Source organism: Propithecus coquereli, unplaced genomic scaffold (genome assembly GCF_000956105.1).
Source record: "Propithecus coquereli isolate 6110/MARCELLA unplaced genomic scaffold, Pcoq_1.0 Scaffold310, whole genome shotgun sequence".
In the NCBI taxonomy this organism is placed as follows: Eukaryota; Metazoa; Chordata; class Mammalia; order Primates; family Indriidae; genus Propithecus; species Propithecus coquereli.
This window is the reverse complement of record NW_012148731.1, coordinates 3,587,473-3,604,222: the sequence shown is the minus strand read 5'-3', so window position 1 is coordinate 3,604,222 and position 16,750 is coordinate 3,587,473. Positions and strand designations below refer to the sequence as shown.

Sequence of the window (16,750 nt, the reverse complement as noted above, 5' to 3'; positions counted from 1 at the left end):
GTGGGTTTATTATTATTATTTTTGGGGAGGGGAATAGATATTAAAGTGGGATTTGCCTTGGGAGAGGGATGCCTTTTTGGAGGCAGGGAAGAGGACTTCTCTTTTATTTTTTGTTTTTCTCCCACTGTAACATCAAAGAAGACTCGCTGGTTGCATTTAAAACAAAATGTTTTGCAGCCAGATTTGAGCCTGGTTTGATCAAGGGCTTTTTCTCCAGTTGACATTTCGATCCTTTACCAAGCCACAGCAATCGCTTATTCCACACCCCCACCCCCCTTTAGATGGGGTGGTTGTTAAAACGTCTATACTTGCAGACGCCTAATTTCTCCAGGAGGCAATTTGCCCCACGTAGCCTCTGTTTAATTGCAAGGGTTGTTTTTGAGGAGGGGGAAGTGGGGGGGTCGGGGAAGGGGGAGTTGATGGGGGTGCATTGCCAAGCTGGCAGCAGCGACAAGAGCCAGGAGCATTTGCAGTTGTGTATAAGGGGAAGAAGCAGGTAGGTTCGCTTTGCTTTGGCTCTCCCTGTCCTGGCATTCCTGGGACGTCAGGAGAGAGCCCTGGCCAGAGGACTGGCAGCAGCTGGGCACAGGGGGTGAGGGGTGCCTGGTGCAATGTCCTTCCATCCTTTATTTGTTGCCTGTCTCTCTTAGCCTTGCTCAGAGCAGTGCTAGGGGAGCCAGCTGACACTGGAGCTGGGGCAGGGAGGGAAGAGAGGCAGAGGAGAGCTGGGGAGAAGCAGGGAAGGAGACTGGCCAGCGCTGGGAAGCCGCCTGCCTTCCAGAGGCACACGGGGCCCAGGCCTGGTGTGCGGGTTAAGCTGGGAGAGTGGCCCAACCAGTTTTTAGGCAAGCCTATTTATTATCCAAAAGCTGCTGGCTTTTCTTCTGTCCCGTGTCACCCGGGAGGGACATGGGAGCAGGCAGGGGGAAAGGCAGGAATCGATGCAGTTTAAGACTGCGTGGCCGCTGGAAGTGCCTCTTCACAAATGACACGGGAGTCGTGGGTTTAGGGTGCTCTAGAGCTTCTGCTAGCAGAGCGGGCGCTGTCACGGCCCCTGCCTGGGGTTCACATTTTAGGTTTTAAATGTGACAAAAGCCACCTGAAACGTGGTGCATCTTTATCAGTTGGGTGGCAGCCCGCCGGCCGTGGGGCGGCAGCCTCAGGTTCTTTAGGGACGATGCAACTGCGAATAACTGATGGCCTGGGAAGCAAGAAGTGCACGCAAATAGCATCGATGACCTTTGCCTTGGGGGGGCGGGGGTGCTGAGAAGGGCTCCATAATGAGACAGTTAAATTTACAGACAGGGCCAGTGATGAGAGGAGTGAGGTTAACAAAAAGAGTATAGAAGACAGCTGGCGGTGGGAACCTGGGTTTCTGGTTTGCTTCAAAATGTTGGACCCAGATGGATATGGCTTTTAAAACTGGAGGACAGACACAGCTATTAATAAAAACAAACACAAAACAACACAGTGACGATAGTGAAGAGGGAGGTTAAGGGGGAGCGGCTGACCAGGCAGAGGGCAGGGCCGAGGCGGCCGTGCAGACAGGGCCAGGGTGGAGGGAAATGGACTCAGGTCCACGAAGGAGCCTAAGGCTTTCCAAAGAAACCAGAGGAAATAAGATGTCCACGGTAAATTACATAACCCCAATTAAGGTGATTTTCAACAACCCACCAACAGGTTTCCTTGGAAAATTAGTAATTTTCCGTATGAATTCATGGTTTTGCAAAACAACTAGAGACCCAAGATTTGACTCAGAAGTTAGGCTAACTTAATTCCATGGTTGCCTTTTAAATTAGGTTTTGCTGTAGCTGTATGTTTTGAAGGTGGATGCGCTCACAATTATCTAAACTCCCCAGGGTATAGTGTATCTCCGATGGTCCATGTATCTTTCAAAATTGGGCCTCTGATAAATTTCACAAGACCTGAGCCCTCTTTTTTTTAGTAGTTGGTGGGGGAGTGAAGTTCGTCTCCCTTCTGCACAGAAGGGAACCCCATATCATTAGAAGTGTGATATAAGTCAGCTGCTCTGATGCCACAGGAGAATAAAAATATGTTCATCAAAGGTGTTATGCCAGGCTGATTTTATCCATTTGTAATTCACACCTGAGAGAAAACAGCCGTGAGCATATTTTAACATCTCCTAATATTTTTAAAGGATATTTTTTCCCTACCTGAATATTATATACATACGTGTATTTCTTTTTTTGAAGGGGGGAGGTTGCTGTCTGCTTGTGCCTTGGCCTTGGTAAATTTTGTCTGTCCTTTAAAATATTTTGTAGCAGAAAAGTAGTCATTTCTCAAGTGCGGGGGGGGGGGGGCTGGCGAGGGGAAGGGGGGGAGGTAAATGCAGTTGGTTTTGTGAAGCCAGGCCTTAGAAACGTTGAGGGAGGCTGGGCTTAGATGGTTGAGCGTGATGCTTCTCTGACCGCTGTGCAGGACTAAATGGGTCTCACATGACCCAGGGGAAGGCCAACTTTGGGTGCATTTGGCAATCATTAGAATTATGTCGCAGGTAAGATGGGAGCACTTCAAACAGTTGGATGACAGATAACCGGTTTCTGCCTGTGGAGTGCACCGGTTTCTAGAGCGTTATCAGAATTGGACTCTTGGCACTCTCTTACAGCTTAGAACACGGCTTGCAGCAGCCTTCGCTTATCCCCTTTGCATCTCCTATCTCGATTGCTTTGCATTCTCTGTTGCTTGTTGTGATAAAATACTTTCCAAAATAAACTCAGTCGAATTGGCTTTTGGGGATGGCAAGGCTGAGATGCCGAGCCGCGCCGGGCGCCGCCTGGCGCTAGGGGGCGCTCGGTGCCCGTGTCATGCGTGGCGCCTCCGCCGCTGCGGCCAGGACGGCTCCACCGGCGGCAGCGGCAGTTTACGTTGCTGCAAAATGTCTTAAGTGTGAAGTTGTAATATTGATTTTCCTGCAGAGATTTGTGCAGGACAAAATGAGAATATAAGTTTGAGAAATCCATTTTCAAGCTATTGCCATTGATTTACAAGCCCTCACTTGGCAGATAGGGGCATTTTCCTTTTCTTTGAGTTTCTTTTTCTTTCTTTCTTTTTTTTTTTTTTCAAACAATTAAAATTGTTAGTTTTGAATGGGTGTGTTTCCCCCATCCGTCTGTGCTCTTGACATCCTGAAAATTACGTTAGGTTGTTAAGGCATTTGTGACCGGACCGGGGGGCTGGGAGGGGTATCGGAGAAGAGCGTGCGTCGTTTGGGGTTAAGACATACTGTCCACTTCTGTCCTGCATGTCACGGACCCAGGGACAGCTGAGAGTCATGTACCTAACACAGCTCGGTGAATTAAAACCCTTTTAGCTCAGATTTTGTAAAACTTGGATTCTCCATCCCATTTATTAGGTAATGTTCCCACTGTACTAAGGGAAATAGCTCTATTCCCTAAAGGTAGAAAATGCCAACTCAAATAATGCATAAAACTTTGTTTGGAGGGAGTGTGTGCCTGCCAGAGCCAGCGTTGGTAATACCTTGCACCCCAAACGGTACCCTTTGTGGATGGCTTTTAATGAGACTATTTCTTCCCTAAACATGTAATTTAGTGCTGGAGAATATGTGTGCTTTTGATCACAGGATTTCTAGATTTATAATGTCTTCTTTTCCAAGTTCGAGAAATATGCAGACAGCACAGTAACCTTGCGTCTTATGCTTGAGTTCAATATGTGAGCAGAAGAGGTTATTCTGCGACAGGAAAGAGTGCTTTATTGTAACCTGAAAGAGAAATAAATTAGGTCAGACAAAAGCCTAGTGCTGTCATCAGCTGGAGAAAGAGCCCTCACTCTCCAGTACAGAGGGCCAGCAATTTATCTGATGATTTCGCTACTTCATTTTAATGTTCAAATCGAGCCAGTTGCAAGCATATAGTGGCAGTGAGCTCGCTGGAAAACTCAGAGAAGGAGAGGCACGGTCACTTCACAGCCTTGGGCCGGGCAGGCAGTGGCCTCTGGCATGCAGAAAACTGTTGAAAAAAAATTCATTTGAGAAATCCTCCATCCTTTGCCTTGGAACTTGGGGGAGTTTCACAAGCTGTAACTAAACACAGACCACAGATACAATAATGCATGAGAAAATAATATGTATATGTATATATATATATATATATATATGGGGGGGAGGGAAAAAGATGGGAGTTTGATTCTTGTCTGTTGGAGGCTCTTTTTTCACCTCCTCTGGTTTAAGGAAGGAGCCTCTGGCTGCCTGGTAAGGCCTCACCTTTAGCTGAAACTCTCCAAGGACTTTGGCCTCCAGGTTAATGCTAGCATCGCATCTGGGGAGGACAAGAGAAAAATAAATGCTCTTCGGGGACTGCACCCTGCACCCCACACAGTCAAGTTACAGATGCCGGCTGCACATCCTTCTCTGAAGACAGTGTTAGCTGTAGACACACTTGCATATTTTTTTAATGCGGATGGGGCACAGAAGAATACCAGGAATGAATGTCCGTGTCATCCATCTGCTCTGAGCATGGCTTTGTCGCTTTGCGGCTCTCTTTTATTTACTCGCATGATCTGGCCTGGGGTCCTGTGTGTTCTGTCCTTTCCCTGCTCCCTGATCCCACAAATCTCCTATCTGATCCCGGGAACCAAACGGCAGGGAGATCTGCTCACGTTTTGCTCCCGGTTTCTCCACCTCTCCCCAAGAAAAGCCGTCCTTCGAGTGCCTCCCTGGAGTGGTAGGTTTTCCCAGGACGGGTGTAAAAAGTGCCGAGAGCAGGCTGTTTGGAGACACATAAAAGCAGAGGGACACACTTCTTGTGTCTTCTGCACGAGCAAGGGAGGGGAGTGAGCAGAACGGCCTCGTTTTTTTACTGGCAAAAGTGACACTAGATCGAGGTTTGATTAATGGTGCCACATTCACGGGGACTTTCGTCCGGCATTTTGACATATGCAAGTCTTTTGTGTAGTTGCTGAAATTCAAGAAATTTATTCTTTTTTTTCTTTTTCTGTGACAGCTGATAATTTGCTTGGGTGTTGAATTAGCCAGCCCAAGCTATTTTACTGTAGTGAAATCCCAGACCACACAAAATTAAGTAACTTCAAAGTGAAAAAGAACAACAACAAAAAAATCCTCTGTTTTACATAACTTTTTTACGACCCCCTTCCACTGAATTGCTGAAATACAGACACATTTGTGAGATGTTCTAATGGGTTTTCTACCGAACCTACACACAAAAATGACTCCAGAAAGTTGAATGCCAATGTTATTGTGATTAACATGTGCCTCAGAAGTGGATGCACTGCTGAGAATTAAAAAAAAAAATGGGGTCATGTTTAAATGCCTACCTTGGAAAAGAGATGTTGAGAGCAGTTCCTGCCTTGCTGTTTTGCTGTCAGCCTCAGAGAATCTGAGCTCCTCCAGCTAAAGCCTCGAGGCCCAGTGCCTTGTGTGGAAGTCCTTCTTTTCTTCTACACCTTTGAAAAAGCATAACGTTAAATAAAACAGATCTCTTCATTTGGCTACAAAGCATGCTTTTATATCACATCATCACGAGCCCTGTTGTGGCTCTGAAGATTTAAGGCATTTGCAGTTTTATAGAACCTGCTGAATGTGTGTTTAGAAGGGTTTCTATAGTGGTAAATCTTTTTCTTTTCTTTAAAGCAACTATTTTATTTATCAAAACATAGGTCACTTATGTTACTTGGTGCTGTGAATATAGCTTTTTATCTGTAACCTTTTAGCAATGGCTGGGATCCGTGAATACACCTGAATGCTGTTTTGCTTATTCGTTTTTTTTTCCTGCCCTTGAACTGGTACGACCCAGACTCCTGAGCTCAATTTTGGGGGTTCTGTAGAGGTGTATGTGGTGGGGGAGGGGAGGAGATTGGATTAAGTCTATAGAGCAAGTTAGGATATTTTCCAGGGAGCTGTTTTTAATCTGCGTAAGTATCCTAAAACCAGGCTGGAGTTTTGTAGGACAGTTTGTACATATGCGGGTCCTCCCTACAACATCCTACTTGGCCACCTGTCTACCGACTGGGGCTATGTGAGTGAGTGAGCTTCTTCCTGTACCCAAAACCTCTTCACGGATCAGGAATCCCCACCTTCTTGGAAGGCGGGCCAGGCCCCAAACTTTCCCCGCCGGCCGAGTCAGCCAGGACCCTGGTCATTTTCTGGAAACGGAAACCCATGTTGGTGATCGTGTTTTGCACCAGCTGCCTTCTCTCATCTTCCTCCCAGATGTCAGAAATGGCGACTGAGGCGTGTGCTGTGGTTGGCGTGGAGCAGACAGGGCCTCACGGGGTGGTGGCTGTGGCGCCCACCCGTCCCTGCAGGGAGGTAGCCTTTGGAGGGTCTCGGGGAGGTGCAGGGCTGTGTCACCTGGAACAGGCTGGACTCCTCAGACGGTCTCCTGAGAGGGCAGGTATCTGGGCAGAGACAGTTGATGATGCCAGCTTCGGACCCTGCCTGGCGTGCCCTCCTGGGTCCCCACCCTCAACCTTGTGTCCTAATAACCCTTCTTGACCCTGCGTGGACATTCCTCCTGCCACATCCTCACTCTCATTGCGTTCTCTGCCTGGCACTTCATCGTTCCCTGTGCTGGGGGGACTTCATAAAACCTCTTGTCGTGCCTTTAAGCGTCATCTAGTCATAGATTATTTTCTCCACCAAGAATTGATTCCTGCTCTCTCCCATCCACCCTTCTCCATCCCTCCTCCCCACGGTTGTTATTTTCTCTTGGATACGATAAATTAAAAATTGATGGCAGCTCAGAAAGTGTTGTGCTCCGTCGAGTGTGCGTGTTGGTGGTGTTACGGTGTCGCCCGGAGCCTCGGCCCCTCCCCGCGTGTTCACAGGGAGGAGAATGAAAAGATCCCTTTGTAGATTATTGGTGAGCATGGGCTTGCTGCGAAGGCTCCGTCTTCGTAGGAAGCAGGTGTAAAGTCTCCGGTCAGATGCAGAGCCCGGGCATCCTGCGTGCTGGATGCTGAACGTTTCTTGTAAACACGCGTACACATCACGATGGCGGCTGTGACGCTAGTGGCTCACGATTTTAAGAGCCTGGCTCCCCTCCCCCAACACCCTTCCCTTCCCAGCCCCCCCATCACTGAAACGGTAATTCTGCGTATGTTTCTCCTGGACTGGGGCTTGGCCATCACAGATAGAGATTTGGATTTGAATCAATGCAGGGAAAAGCGGAACGCGAGCTCACGTGCGACACAGGCAGCAATGCACAGGCCCTGCGCTCTGCGGACAGCAGGCGAAATTCCCCAAAGGACAGGTGCAGGGGCAGTTGCTAGAGATGGACCAGGGCAGCCAGGGTCCTCGGAGCCCTTCGCGTAGGAGGATCCCTGGCCAGGTAAGGCCTTGCTGAGGGCTCGTTGGCTGCTTGGCTGAGCCAGTGTCAACAATGTCTTTCCATTTCTGTCTTCTGCCCCAAATTCCTTCCCAGCCAAGCTCAGGCATGGGGAAGTTTGTCTTAGGATCAAGTACTTCCCCCTGTACTTAACAACGATGCCCGTTATTATTTGTGAAGCCTGATTTCATTGCTTCTAAATGCATCTACCAGCTGGGAGGAGGCCCAGCCTTGTAAATAAAATGTGGTTTTGTTGTAAAAGAAAATCTAGCTGTGTGTGTGTGTGTGTGTGTGTGTGTGTGTGTGTAAATATATATTTGTCCATGTACTTTAGGATTTAGCATTTCAGACTTCGCCCAGCCCTCTGATATCTGACATTTGGAACAAGTTGCCTGCTGCATCCATTCATTTTTCCTCTTAATGAGTCAAACATTTTAGCAATTGCTCTACTTTATTCGGCTCATAATATATATTGAGAGCAGGAATATTTTGCAGGACTGTCTGACACTTGGGGAGCTTTTCATGAAAACAGAAATCATCTCAGAGGAAAATCTCATCTTTGCCTTATTTTTTTAAGCCCTGAGTTTTCTGGACAAGGCTGCATGTGGGGCTCATTTGTAAGGTCTAGGGATTTGAAAGGCTGTTTTTATTTGTCTTTTCTCTTTCCTGGTGCTTTTTCATCGCTGGGTGGCAGGTCGGACGACTCTGCCTGTCAGAACAGAGGCCTGGTCCTCTGAGGCCGGGAGACTCAGGTATCCTCAGGGCAGAGAAAGGGGGTTCTTGGGGGGCAGACGCGTTCTCACTTTGCCCTTTTCAGGCCTTGGCCAAGTAGCTCTATCTCCTTTTATTTCTTCCATTATCAGTTCAGTTCTAAGAAGGTACACACACACACACACACACACACACACACACACACACACGCAGGCACCCTACACACCCAGCTCGGTATCCGCCTGCCAGCGGAAATGAAACCACAGTCTTTGGGGTGTCTCCAAAGGCCTAGAGCGTGAGCTTTTAGGCCCAGCGAGCTGCCTGGTCCAGTTGCTCTGGCCCAGAAGTTTGGGGTTTGGGGTGACTCTGCTGCCTGAACGCTGGGGGTGACCTTGCCACCTTCCTGGGAAATATGAAACGAAGCAGGCAGGCCAAGGCTCAGAGCTCCACAGCCTGGGGGGCGGGGAGAGGAAACCCCATTCTTTGGAGTTGGGGGAACACCCTGTCATCTTAGGGAGTTTTACTTTCAACGCTGAAAGTGGGAGGGGAAGGAGTTTTTTTCTTTTTTTTCTTCTGGCGTCTTTTCCTCCCAGACTCCCTTAGAGGCAGTTAGCTGGATGGCTGGTCTGGGAGGTGGAGATCCGAGTTAGGAGTGGAGCCCCTGAGCCCTGGATCATCCCGGGACTGTGTGCAGGACGCCTGAAGGGCCTGGCTCCCCGGCCGGTTGGCTGGGCAGGGCCAGACGCAGAAATCAGAGCTGTGGCTCAGTGCACGGCTTTGGACACCTTCAGACTCAATTACTGGGGCTCGCAGGGCTTGCTGCACAAGGAAAGTGAAAAGGCAGAGACTGCCAAAAAAAGGAAAGAATACCAGATGTTACCAAAAAAAAAAAAAAAAAATGAGAAAAAGGAAAAAAGTCCTGGTACAGAGTGTTGGCAGAGGAGGGTGCAGGGAGAGAGGGATGCTGCGAACAGGCATATGTGACCTTTGCTAATTTTTAGATTAGTCTGTGTTTCTTCTGAATTAGAAAATGAATTTGAAATTATGTAGCTGAAAACCTACTAGCAGAGAGGAAATACTCCTGCTTGCTGGAACTGCTACCCAGGAGGGCGCACATGGCTGAAAAAGTTAATAAAAAACAACAAAAAAAGTAAATTAAAAAAAAAAAAACAATAAACACCTCCTCTCCCTGAGAAAGATGGTCAGGTTTGGCATGTGGATTTGTTGATGTTGTTTGTTTTCATCGAATGCTCTGCTGACGCAGGCATTTGCCAGGCCCGCATGGGGGTGATGCTTTAAACGGTACCAGGTATGGCACCTCACCCCTGTTTCTTTTGAATTCTCAATTTCTTTATGTCCTTTTTTGCTTTTCAGCTCATTTCCTTTGTGCCTCTTTTTTTTTTTCAACAAAACAATATTTTGACATCCTCCTCCCATTTATTAGAGCTCCTTCTCTAAAAATGGCGCACAATACATCCTTATATTTCTAAAGAGCTGTTTTTACAGCCCTCTCCTTTGGCTCCGAAATTATGTATATGTAATTGGTAATTAAAGGTGCGAGCTTTTCAATATAAACAGTATTGCTCAATGTTAGATCATTAAAGGGAAAAGAGGCACCAAATAATTACCTTTTCCATTCTGACAAACCGTTCACAGGAATCCAGTCTTTCCCAGAACCACTGTTCAGCGGGAAGGTTGTGATTACATTTTAACCATAGCAAAGCATCTTTTCATAAAATAAATTGGTAAATTAATTATGTGGCATTGTCTTCAAACTCCTTTTTAAGTAAACTCTGATTTCTTTTTAAACTATAATTAATGGTTTCTGGCTTTGTGAAGACTGTTTCTTTACCTTGTAGGTTCTTTTTGTTAGAGATACACAGACAACAGATTTAGGAGTTCCTCAGCTGCGGGGTGTTTTTGTACTGCCACGTTTCTGATGCATTTCTACGTGTAATTCATTGAGGACTGCGTCTACTCCCCTGTAACCATAGGCAGGATTTCAAATTGTAATTTGAAAATTACAATTTCCCTTCTTAGCAATACCTACGCCTCTACCCATCCACGTATAGCTCATGCGTGCACAGTACATGTCATATGTCGTATGTTCTGCATTCAGCTTTGTGCAAGGACGCTCCTCGGCCCCGAAGAAGCTTGTGTTCAGGAAATATAGAACAGTGATTTATATGTAGGATGGAAGATGCCACAGAATTTTTTCCTTAAATTATCTGTTCTTTGGCTCTGGCCCGTCAATAACTTCACTGCCACGGAATGTATTTTCCTCTCTTCCATTCCTTCTCGCCGCTCTGCTGTGGTTTTCAGTGCCCCTTCCTAAATACCATACCACTTAAACTTTACCTGCCCCCTTGAGTTTCAGACCTTCGGCTGCCCCTTGCTTCCCCGAGGACCCCACCACTTGTGCCTCCTGTCCGACGACTGACATTTGCTCTTGAAATGCTCCAGCCCGGATTTGCTCAGACCCCGAGGGGAATATGAAACCTCCATATTGTCCACTTCCCTCTATTTATGACACTTTCGGCTGCCGATTCTTCCAATTTTCCCTTGAGGGGGTTGCTGCTTTTTGAGATAATTATTAGCTTCAAAATATTTGGGTTCTATGCCCCCTACCAAAAAAAGGGGGGGAAATCTATCGGCTGCTAAAGAAATATAAAAACATACAGCCCATTGAACGTGTGGTTTGCTGTCTGCCAAGGAGTGCTTTTGGAGTCTGAAGAATATTTTTTCTTTTCTTTTTCTGGGAGTGAAAATAAAACCAACAAACAGAAAAGGACAGTGGGGAGTTGATGAGTATTGTGAAATCTGCAGAGAAATGAAGTCTGACCAGGACCAGGGTGCCTGGCAGGAGAGCCCGCTCCCCCTGCAAGCGGCTTTCCGCGTCCCTTCTACAGCATGGCCTTTTCCTTTGATATTTTTTTGGAAGCCACACTCACTTGTTGCTTTCTGAGCATGTGGGCTTCTTTCTCGTAAGGCTGGCCCTCTGACGCCTGTCTGGGTTTCTGTTTTCTAGTTTGGTGTGTGGCCAGGTCTCAGGTGGAGGAGCGTGTGTGGGACTCGCATGCATGGGGGGTGTGAATGAGGGTATAAGGGAAGGGAGGGGCCGTGCAGGGGGCAGGGGCCCTGGCTGCCCATTTGACCACCTGGGGAGTCTAAAAAAATACTGATGCTTGGTTCCCAGTGTAATTGGTTGGGGCTGCCGCCTGGGCATTGGGATTTTTCAAAGCCCCGCAGGTAGACTGCAAAGTTTGAGACAGGTCTCTACCTGATTCTGTTAGCAGCCAGAGGGGTAGTGTGTGTGTGTTTGTGTGTGTGTGTGTGTGTGTGCACGCGCGCGCGTGCGTGATGTGCACACGCAGGTGCATGCGTGTGTCCATGTGTGTGTTCTTATGCTGTGTTGGGGAGAAATTGTCAGAAATACACTAGAGTCCAGTGTCTCAGCACTACGTGTGTGACAACCTCTGGGTGCTGTGACATTGCTCTCAGAGCCTCATGGGCCTGTCTGTCCCAACCCTGGGGAGGCCCTGGTGAGCGCCGCATCCAGCAGTGGAGGGCACACTGCCTGTTGGTGGGGAAGGGTTGGAACGAATGTCGTGTGCTTGTGATCGCCTAAGCCCATCTCTGTCTTCTCTGCCCCTCCCTTTCTCCTTTCTGTCTCCAGCAGAGGCTGACCATGTGGAGGCCGCCATCCTTGAGGAAGACGAGGGCCTGGAGATAGAGGAGCCGAGCGGCCTGGGGCTGATGGTGGGTGGCCCCGACCCTGACCTGCTCACCTGTGGCCAGTGTCAGATGAACTTCCCCCTGGGGGACATCCTGGTTTTTATAGAGCACAAGAGGAAGCAGTGTGGCGGCAGCTTGAGTGCTTGCTATGACAAAGGCCTGGACAAGGGCAGCCCGCCGCCCTCCTCACGCTCCGAGCTCAGGAAAGTGTCCGAGCCGGTGGAGATCGGGATCCAGGTCACCCCCGACGAAGATGACCACCTGCTCTCGCCCACAAAAGGCATCTGCCCCAAGCAGGAGAACATTGCAGGTATGGGACATCGCGCTCGCCTGGTGGCTGCTGAAGCCACCCCCTGGGTCCCACGCCCTCTGTCTGAGAGCTCTGGTCCTGGGGGAAGGCCTGGGGACTTCCAGGATGGCCTCTGGGCTGCCAGCTGGGGCTCACCCTTTCTGAGGGCCTACCATCCAGGTGACCCTCGGGAGGAGACAGGCCAGGGGCTCAGGGAGGCCTGAATGGCGGATGATTGCTTTGCTTTTGTCGCGGGGACTCTGTTTTGGGGCCTAATCCAGAGGTGGCCAGGAGCACAGAATGGAAATTTGGAAGTCTGGTTATCCCTCTCTTTGCTACTGATGTTAGCTTTGTCCCTGGTTTTGAAGCCAGACAGTCTTGGGCTGGAATCTGTTCTTCGCAATTTGGACGTGTCAGTCTCCCCATCCGTGAAATGGAACTAAGGAAAACCTACCTTGTTAAGGTTGTCGTGGGGATTAATGAGACGTTGCGTGTGGCAGCAGCTGGTAGGCATTATGAATGGGAGAGCTCATTTCCCCCTCTCCTCTCTCTCTGGACTCACTTTCCCATCTGCAAAAACAGGGGTTAGGCACTATGATCCCAGAGGCCTCTTCTGACTTGCCTGACCCTATGGGCAGGTCTGGGGAAGGGCTGTGGGAGCCCTTGGGAGGTCGGACTGTCCTTTGGTTGCTCACTCAGCAGCCACGGGACGGCTGGTTTTCCCACCTCGAGAGCAGCCGTGGGCCCCTCTTCCCCCAGGTGTGGCCTGCACCCTCCAACGGGGCCTGCTCCCCACAGTGAGTTTGCAGTGAGTCTGTCCCTCCTAGCCATGGCCACACATGCTGGAGCCTCCTCCAGGGAGCCTCTGCTTTCTGTGCAAACCGGGGTGTTTGCTTCTGGTTTATCCTTCTGAGCCCAGCAGGCCTGGGGGAGAAAGGAAGGCCTGGCCGGCCTGGGTTCCTCAAGAACAGCAGCCTGTCCTGGAGCAGAGCAGGCATCAGAGTTCATGCAGAAGAGGGTTTGAATCTTGCTAGTTGACTTTGGGCTAGCCGCTTCTTGGGTCTGAGCCTCAGTTTCCCCGTCTGTCAACAGGGAATGATAATGCCAGAAAGCCTGGTGTTAGGATTAATGAGCAGGGGCTCCATGAGTGCTTTGCCCGTGGGACTCCCCTCTCTGGCTCTGTGGCATGCAAGTAGGTGGCCGGCTGGGAAAATGTGTGGACTGAGCCCCGCCCTGTGTGTGCGTCATGGAAGCTGGCGAGGGCCCTGGAGGGACTGAGGCTTTGGATGCTTCTAGGAGGGTGAGACAGGGACCCCCATGCACCAGGAGGCAGTCAGGCTGATGCTACAAGCCTGTCCCCACCACGTGGCAGCTCTGCGACTCTGGGCCTCGCTTTGCTCACCTGTATGAGGGGATTAGCGAGACTTCTCTCTCGTGGGAGACCGGTGGTGCAGAATCCCGCAGGCACCTGCTGGGCACTGGGAGACCCCAGGGAGCCACCTTGCCTTCTGGTGGGTGTCCTAGCATGAAGTCCCTCATACTCCCTCCACGATACGAAGCACACTGAGAAAAATACTTGCCACGTCCAGGCCACGGGCGTGTAAACGCTGGCTTCTCAGGGCGCTGCGCAGATGAAGGGGCACTTCCTTCGCTGGGCCAACCTTTAGGCAAGGGCGGTGCTGGGTCCCTTTTGTCTGTGTGGTCGACATTCGAGGGGTAATTTCACCCGTGGGATGGACACCTAGCGTTTGTGCACACAGACCTTTCAGGGGTGGCCCCGCTGGGGAGACTCAGGCCCCCATCTATGTTTCAAGGGAAAGACTTGCTGCTTTTGCCAGAAACATCCCGATCCTCATCTCACATCGAAGGTTTTTCCCAATGAGAGGCTACAGGTCATTGTGGTGGCTTTGTTTAAGAAAGTGTCTAGATACGATTTCATAAAAGGCAAAGTTAATCTCCGAGGCAGCTTTGTCCTCATCCTGCCGTCTCCCCGCACCCCCGTTTTTTTCGGGTTGTAATACTGCAGCAGCCTACAGTATTTTTATTTTATGTGTGACGAAAGATATTCTTGGCCTTTCTGTTCAGCAACAGGACAAATGGATTGCTTCGTTCTAGAAGAAATATGTAAAATAATCCCTTAGAAGTCTAAAGAGATATGTTTGTTCAAAGCATTTAAAATGTTATTTTAATCAAAGGCACAAAACAGTCTACATGCTGTGTCAGCTGAAGACGACCATTCCATTTTAACAACACATCATGCGCTTTCCTTTTAGCTCCCATTTTTCCTATTTCCCTGCCTACTTGGGTACCAACTTTTCTCTTTTTTTTATTTAATAAAAAAGGAAAGATTAAAGAGTAAAACTTCAGTGGCTCAAATGTATAAAGTAATTTAATATGGTGGGAGCATTAATTATTTTAGCTTAATTGAATTCTGAGGACTGCAGTAGTTGCATTTTTGTAGACAAGCCCTGTTTATTATTTCTCTGTGTAGATTAACAGTAAAGGAAACACAGATAACTTTCAGTTATTTATTGTAAAATAAATGTGTCAATTCATGTGTAAAGCAAGCTGCTCAAAGATAATTGAGTCTTTATATTTTAAGAGGGGAACTAGGAATCACGGTGCTTCTCCGCCCGGGCTTCCGGAAACCCATACAGCTGCTGCCCACGCCCCTGGCCCCACGGGCCTCTTGGGCTCCTGCCTCTTGGCGGTGGCTCCGAGGGATCCCCTGGCCCTTCCACCGGCTCCCGCTCCTCATTCTTGGGACTCTGCCTCTGGCTTTGGCTGCCCAGGCTTGGTGGAGTCCAAGGTGTGGGACCGTGAGGGTCCCGCCTTTTCTGAAGCCAGCAGTCTTCCCATGGCCAGACGGGTCCCAGCTCTTCCTTGCTACCAGGTGCTTCAAGAGGTGGGTGCTCCAGGATGGACCCAAAGGGATTCCTTTGACCCTTAAGGGAGTCCCCAGGGTGAGAACTGTGTTGAAATTCTGTCAGTCATTGCACCAGGGCGTAGACTCTGCATCAGCCCTTTGCTTGGGACAGTCATACCGGACAGAGATGGGTATCAAAGGAGTTACTATAACTTTTTTTTTTTTATTAATTGGTAGAGAAATAGGAAGGTAGAGGGAGGTTTCTGAAGCTTTGTCTCCTGGAGGGCATTCATTCATCCATTCATTCATTTGGCACCTGAGCACCTACGGCCACCCCCTACCTGTGGGCCTGGGCATTGCCTCCTGGCTCCCAGGTGGAGAGCTCCCAGGGGAGGGAGAGGATGTCCAGAGTGGGCACATGGCCAGGGTGTGAGCTGGTGGTGGCCCTGCCTTTGACCCATGCGGTCTGGGTCTGGGTCCCTGCTCCCTGCCTGTCTGCTGTGGGCGAGAGAGGAGGTCGTTGGCGGCTTGTTTCAAGGCCTATCTGGGGATGGGGGTGGCGTTGGTCCAAGGTAGGGTCTTTGGCCTGGCCGCCTCTGGTATACATCCGTCTGTACATTTCTTTACGTTTCTTAGGATCCCTGACTAAGGCAGCCTCCTTGTCTCTGCGGGGGGCTCTGATGGAACATGGGATCCATCCATCTGGGGGAGCTGAGTGGCGTCCGGGGTTTGCAAAGACAGCTGTCGCTGCTGGGCCGTTGTCCGGGAGGGGCGTTTTGAGGCGGGGTTGGGGGAATTGGGAGTGTTTGGGGTTTGAGGGCCACATGCTGCTCTGTGGGAAGAACACTGCCCACGGCCCAGCCCCACCCTGCGCCCTGCCAGCCTCGGGCAGTTCCCTTGTCTGCTCACGTCCCTAATGGTAACTGTGACGTTTATGACATGTGCCTGGTGCGCAGTAGGGGCAGGTGTGCTGTGATTACGAGCTTTTCCTGGCCCGTTGCTCTCCCTGCCTCTGTCCTGTGTTCAGATGTTAAAAGAGCTAGCTTTGGCCTCTTTGGACTTGGGCTCCCTGTTAGCGCTGGGGAAGAGCCTCCGTGGGGTTCCACCATCAGAAACAATGTCAGAACCAGACAGACTCTTGTTGGCGTCCATTCTGCCTTTTGTTACGTTGCTGTCACATGGGGACAGCTGTCTGCTGGTGGTTCACCCTGGGAAGCTGGCTGGGGATTTTAGGGGTTGAATCCCAGCGCCCTGACTCGCGCTGGCCACCCAGCAAGTCACTTCACTTTTCTGGGCCTCAGTTTCCTCGTGTGCACCTACTTTTCAGCGTTATGCTGGAGGTTAAATGAGATGAGGGGTGGAAGCCTAGCATAGGTTGGGCCCATGGTAGAGGACCGAGAAGTGGACACTTCTAGAAAGCCAAGCTCAGAAAAGCGGGGACCTGCTTGGCAGCATGCAGGGTGCCTGCTTTGCTCTGTCAAAACCGTGAACACTCACCTGGGATAGCTCTCTTGGTGATTTCCTCCACATTCCTCTGCGGCATTCCCATTTGATAGCCACGGAAGGGGAGGCGCGGATCACAGGGAATTCGGTTTGCATGTTACCACCCCTTCCATAACCAAATGAAGCCATAACGGGAGGAATTAGCCATCAGCTGTCACTCACAGGCTTGTCTCCCCCGACCCCCAATCCCGAATGTCAGCTTTGTGGAGAAGTGCTGGAGACAGGCCGTGGGTGACAGGAGGTGGCAGGTCCCCCTGGGCTTGGAGGTGGCAGGCAGCCCCTGCTGCAATGTCCCTGCCACTTTATAGGTCTTCATCTGGAACC

At 49.8% G+C, this 16,750-nt stretch overlaps 1 protein-coding gene across 4 annotated transcripts in view; it reads left to right on the top strand.

Annotated features, from left to right (window-relative positions):
- BCL11B (B-cell CLL/lymphoma 11B (zinc finger protein)) overlaps positions 1-16,750 on the top strand; it is a 95,459-nt gene that overhangs the window by 2,004 nt on the left and 76,705 nt on the right. For 2 of the 4 annotated variants that reach the window (XM_012650084.1, XM_012650082.1), the window contains exon 2: positions 11,713-12,078. In XM_012650084.1, the coding sequence (XP_012505538.1) occupies positions 11,713-12,078 (366 nt within the window). Of the gene's footprint in view, positions 1-11,709; positions 12,079-16,750 lie in introns of all 4 variants that reach the window. The other 2 variants (XM_012650083.1, XM_012650081.1) reach the window with 1 other exon arrangement.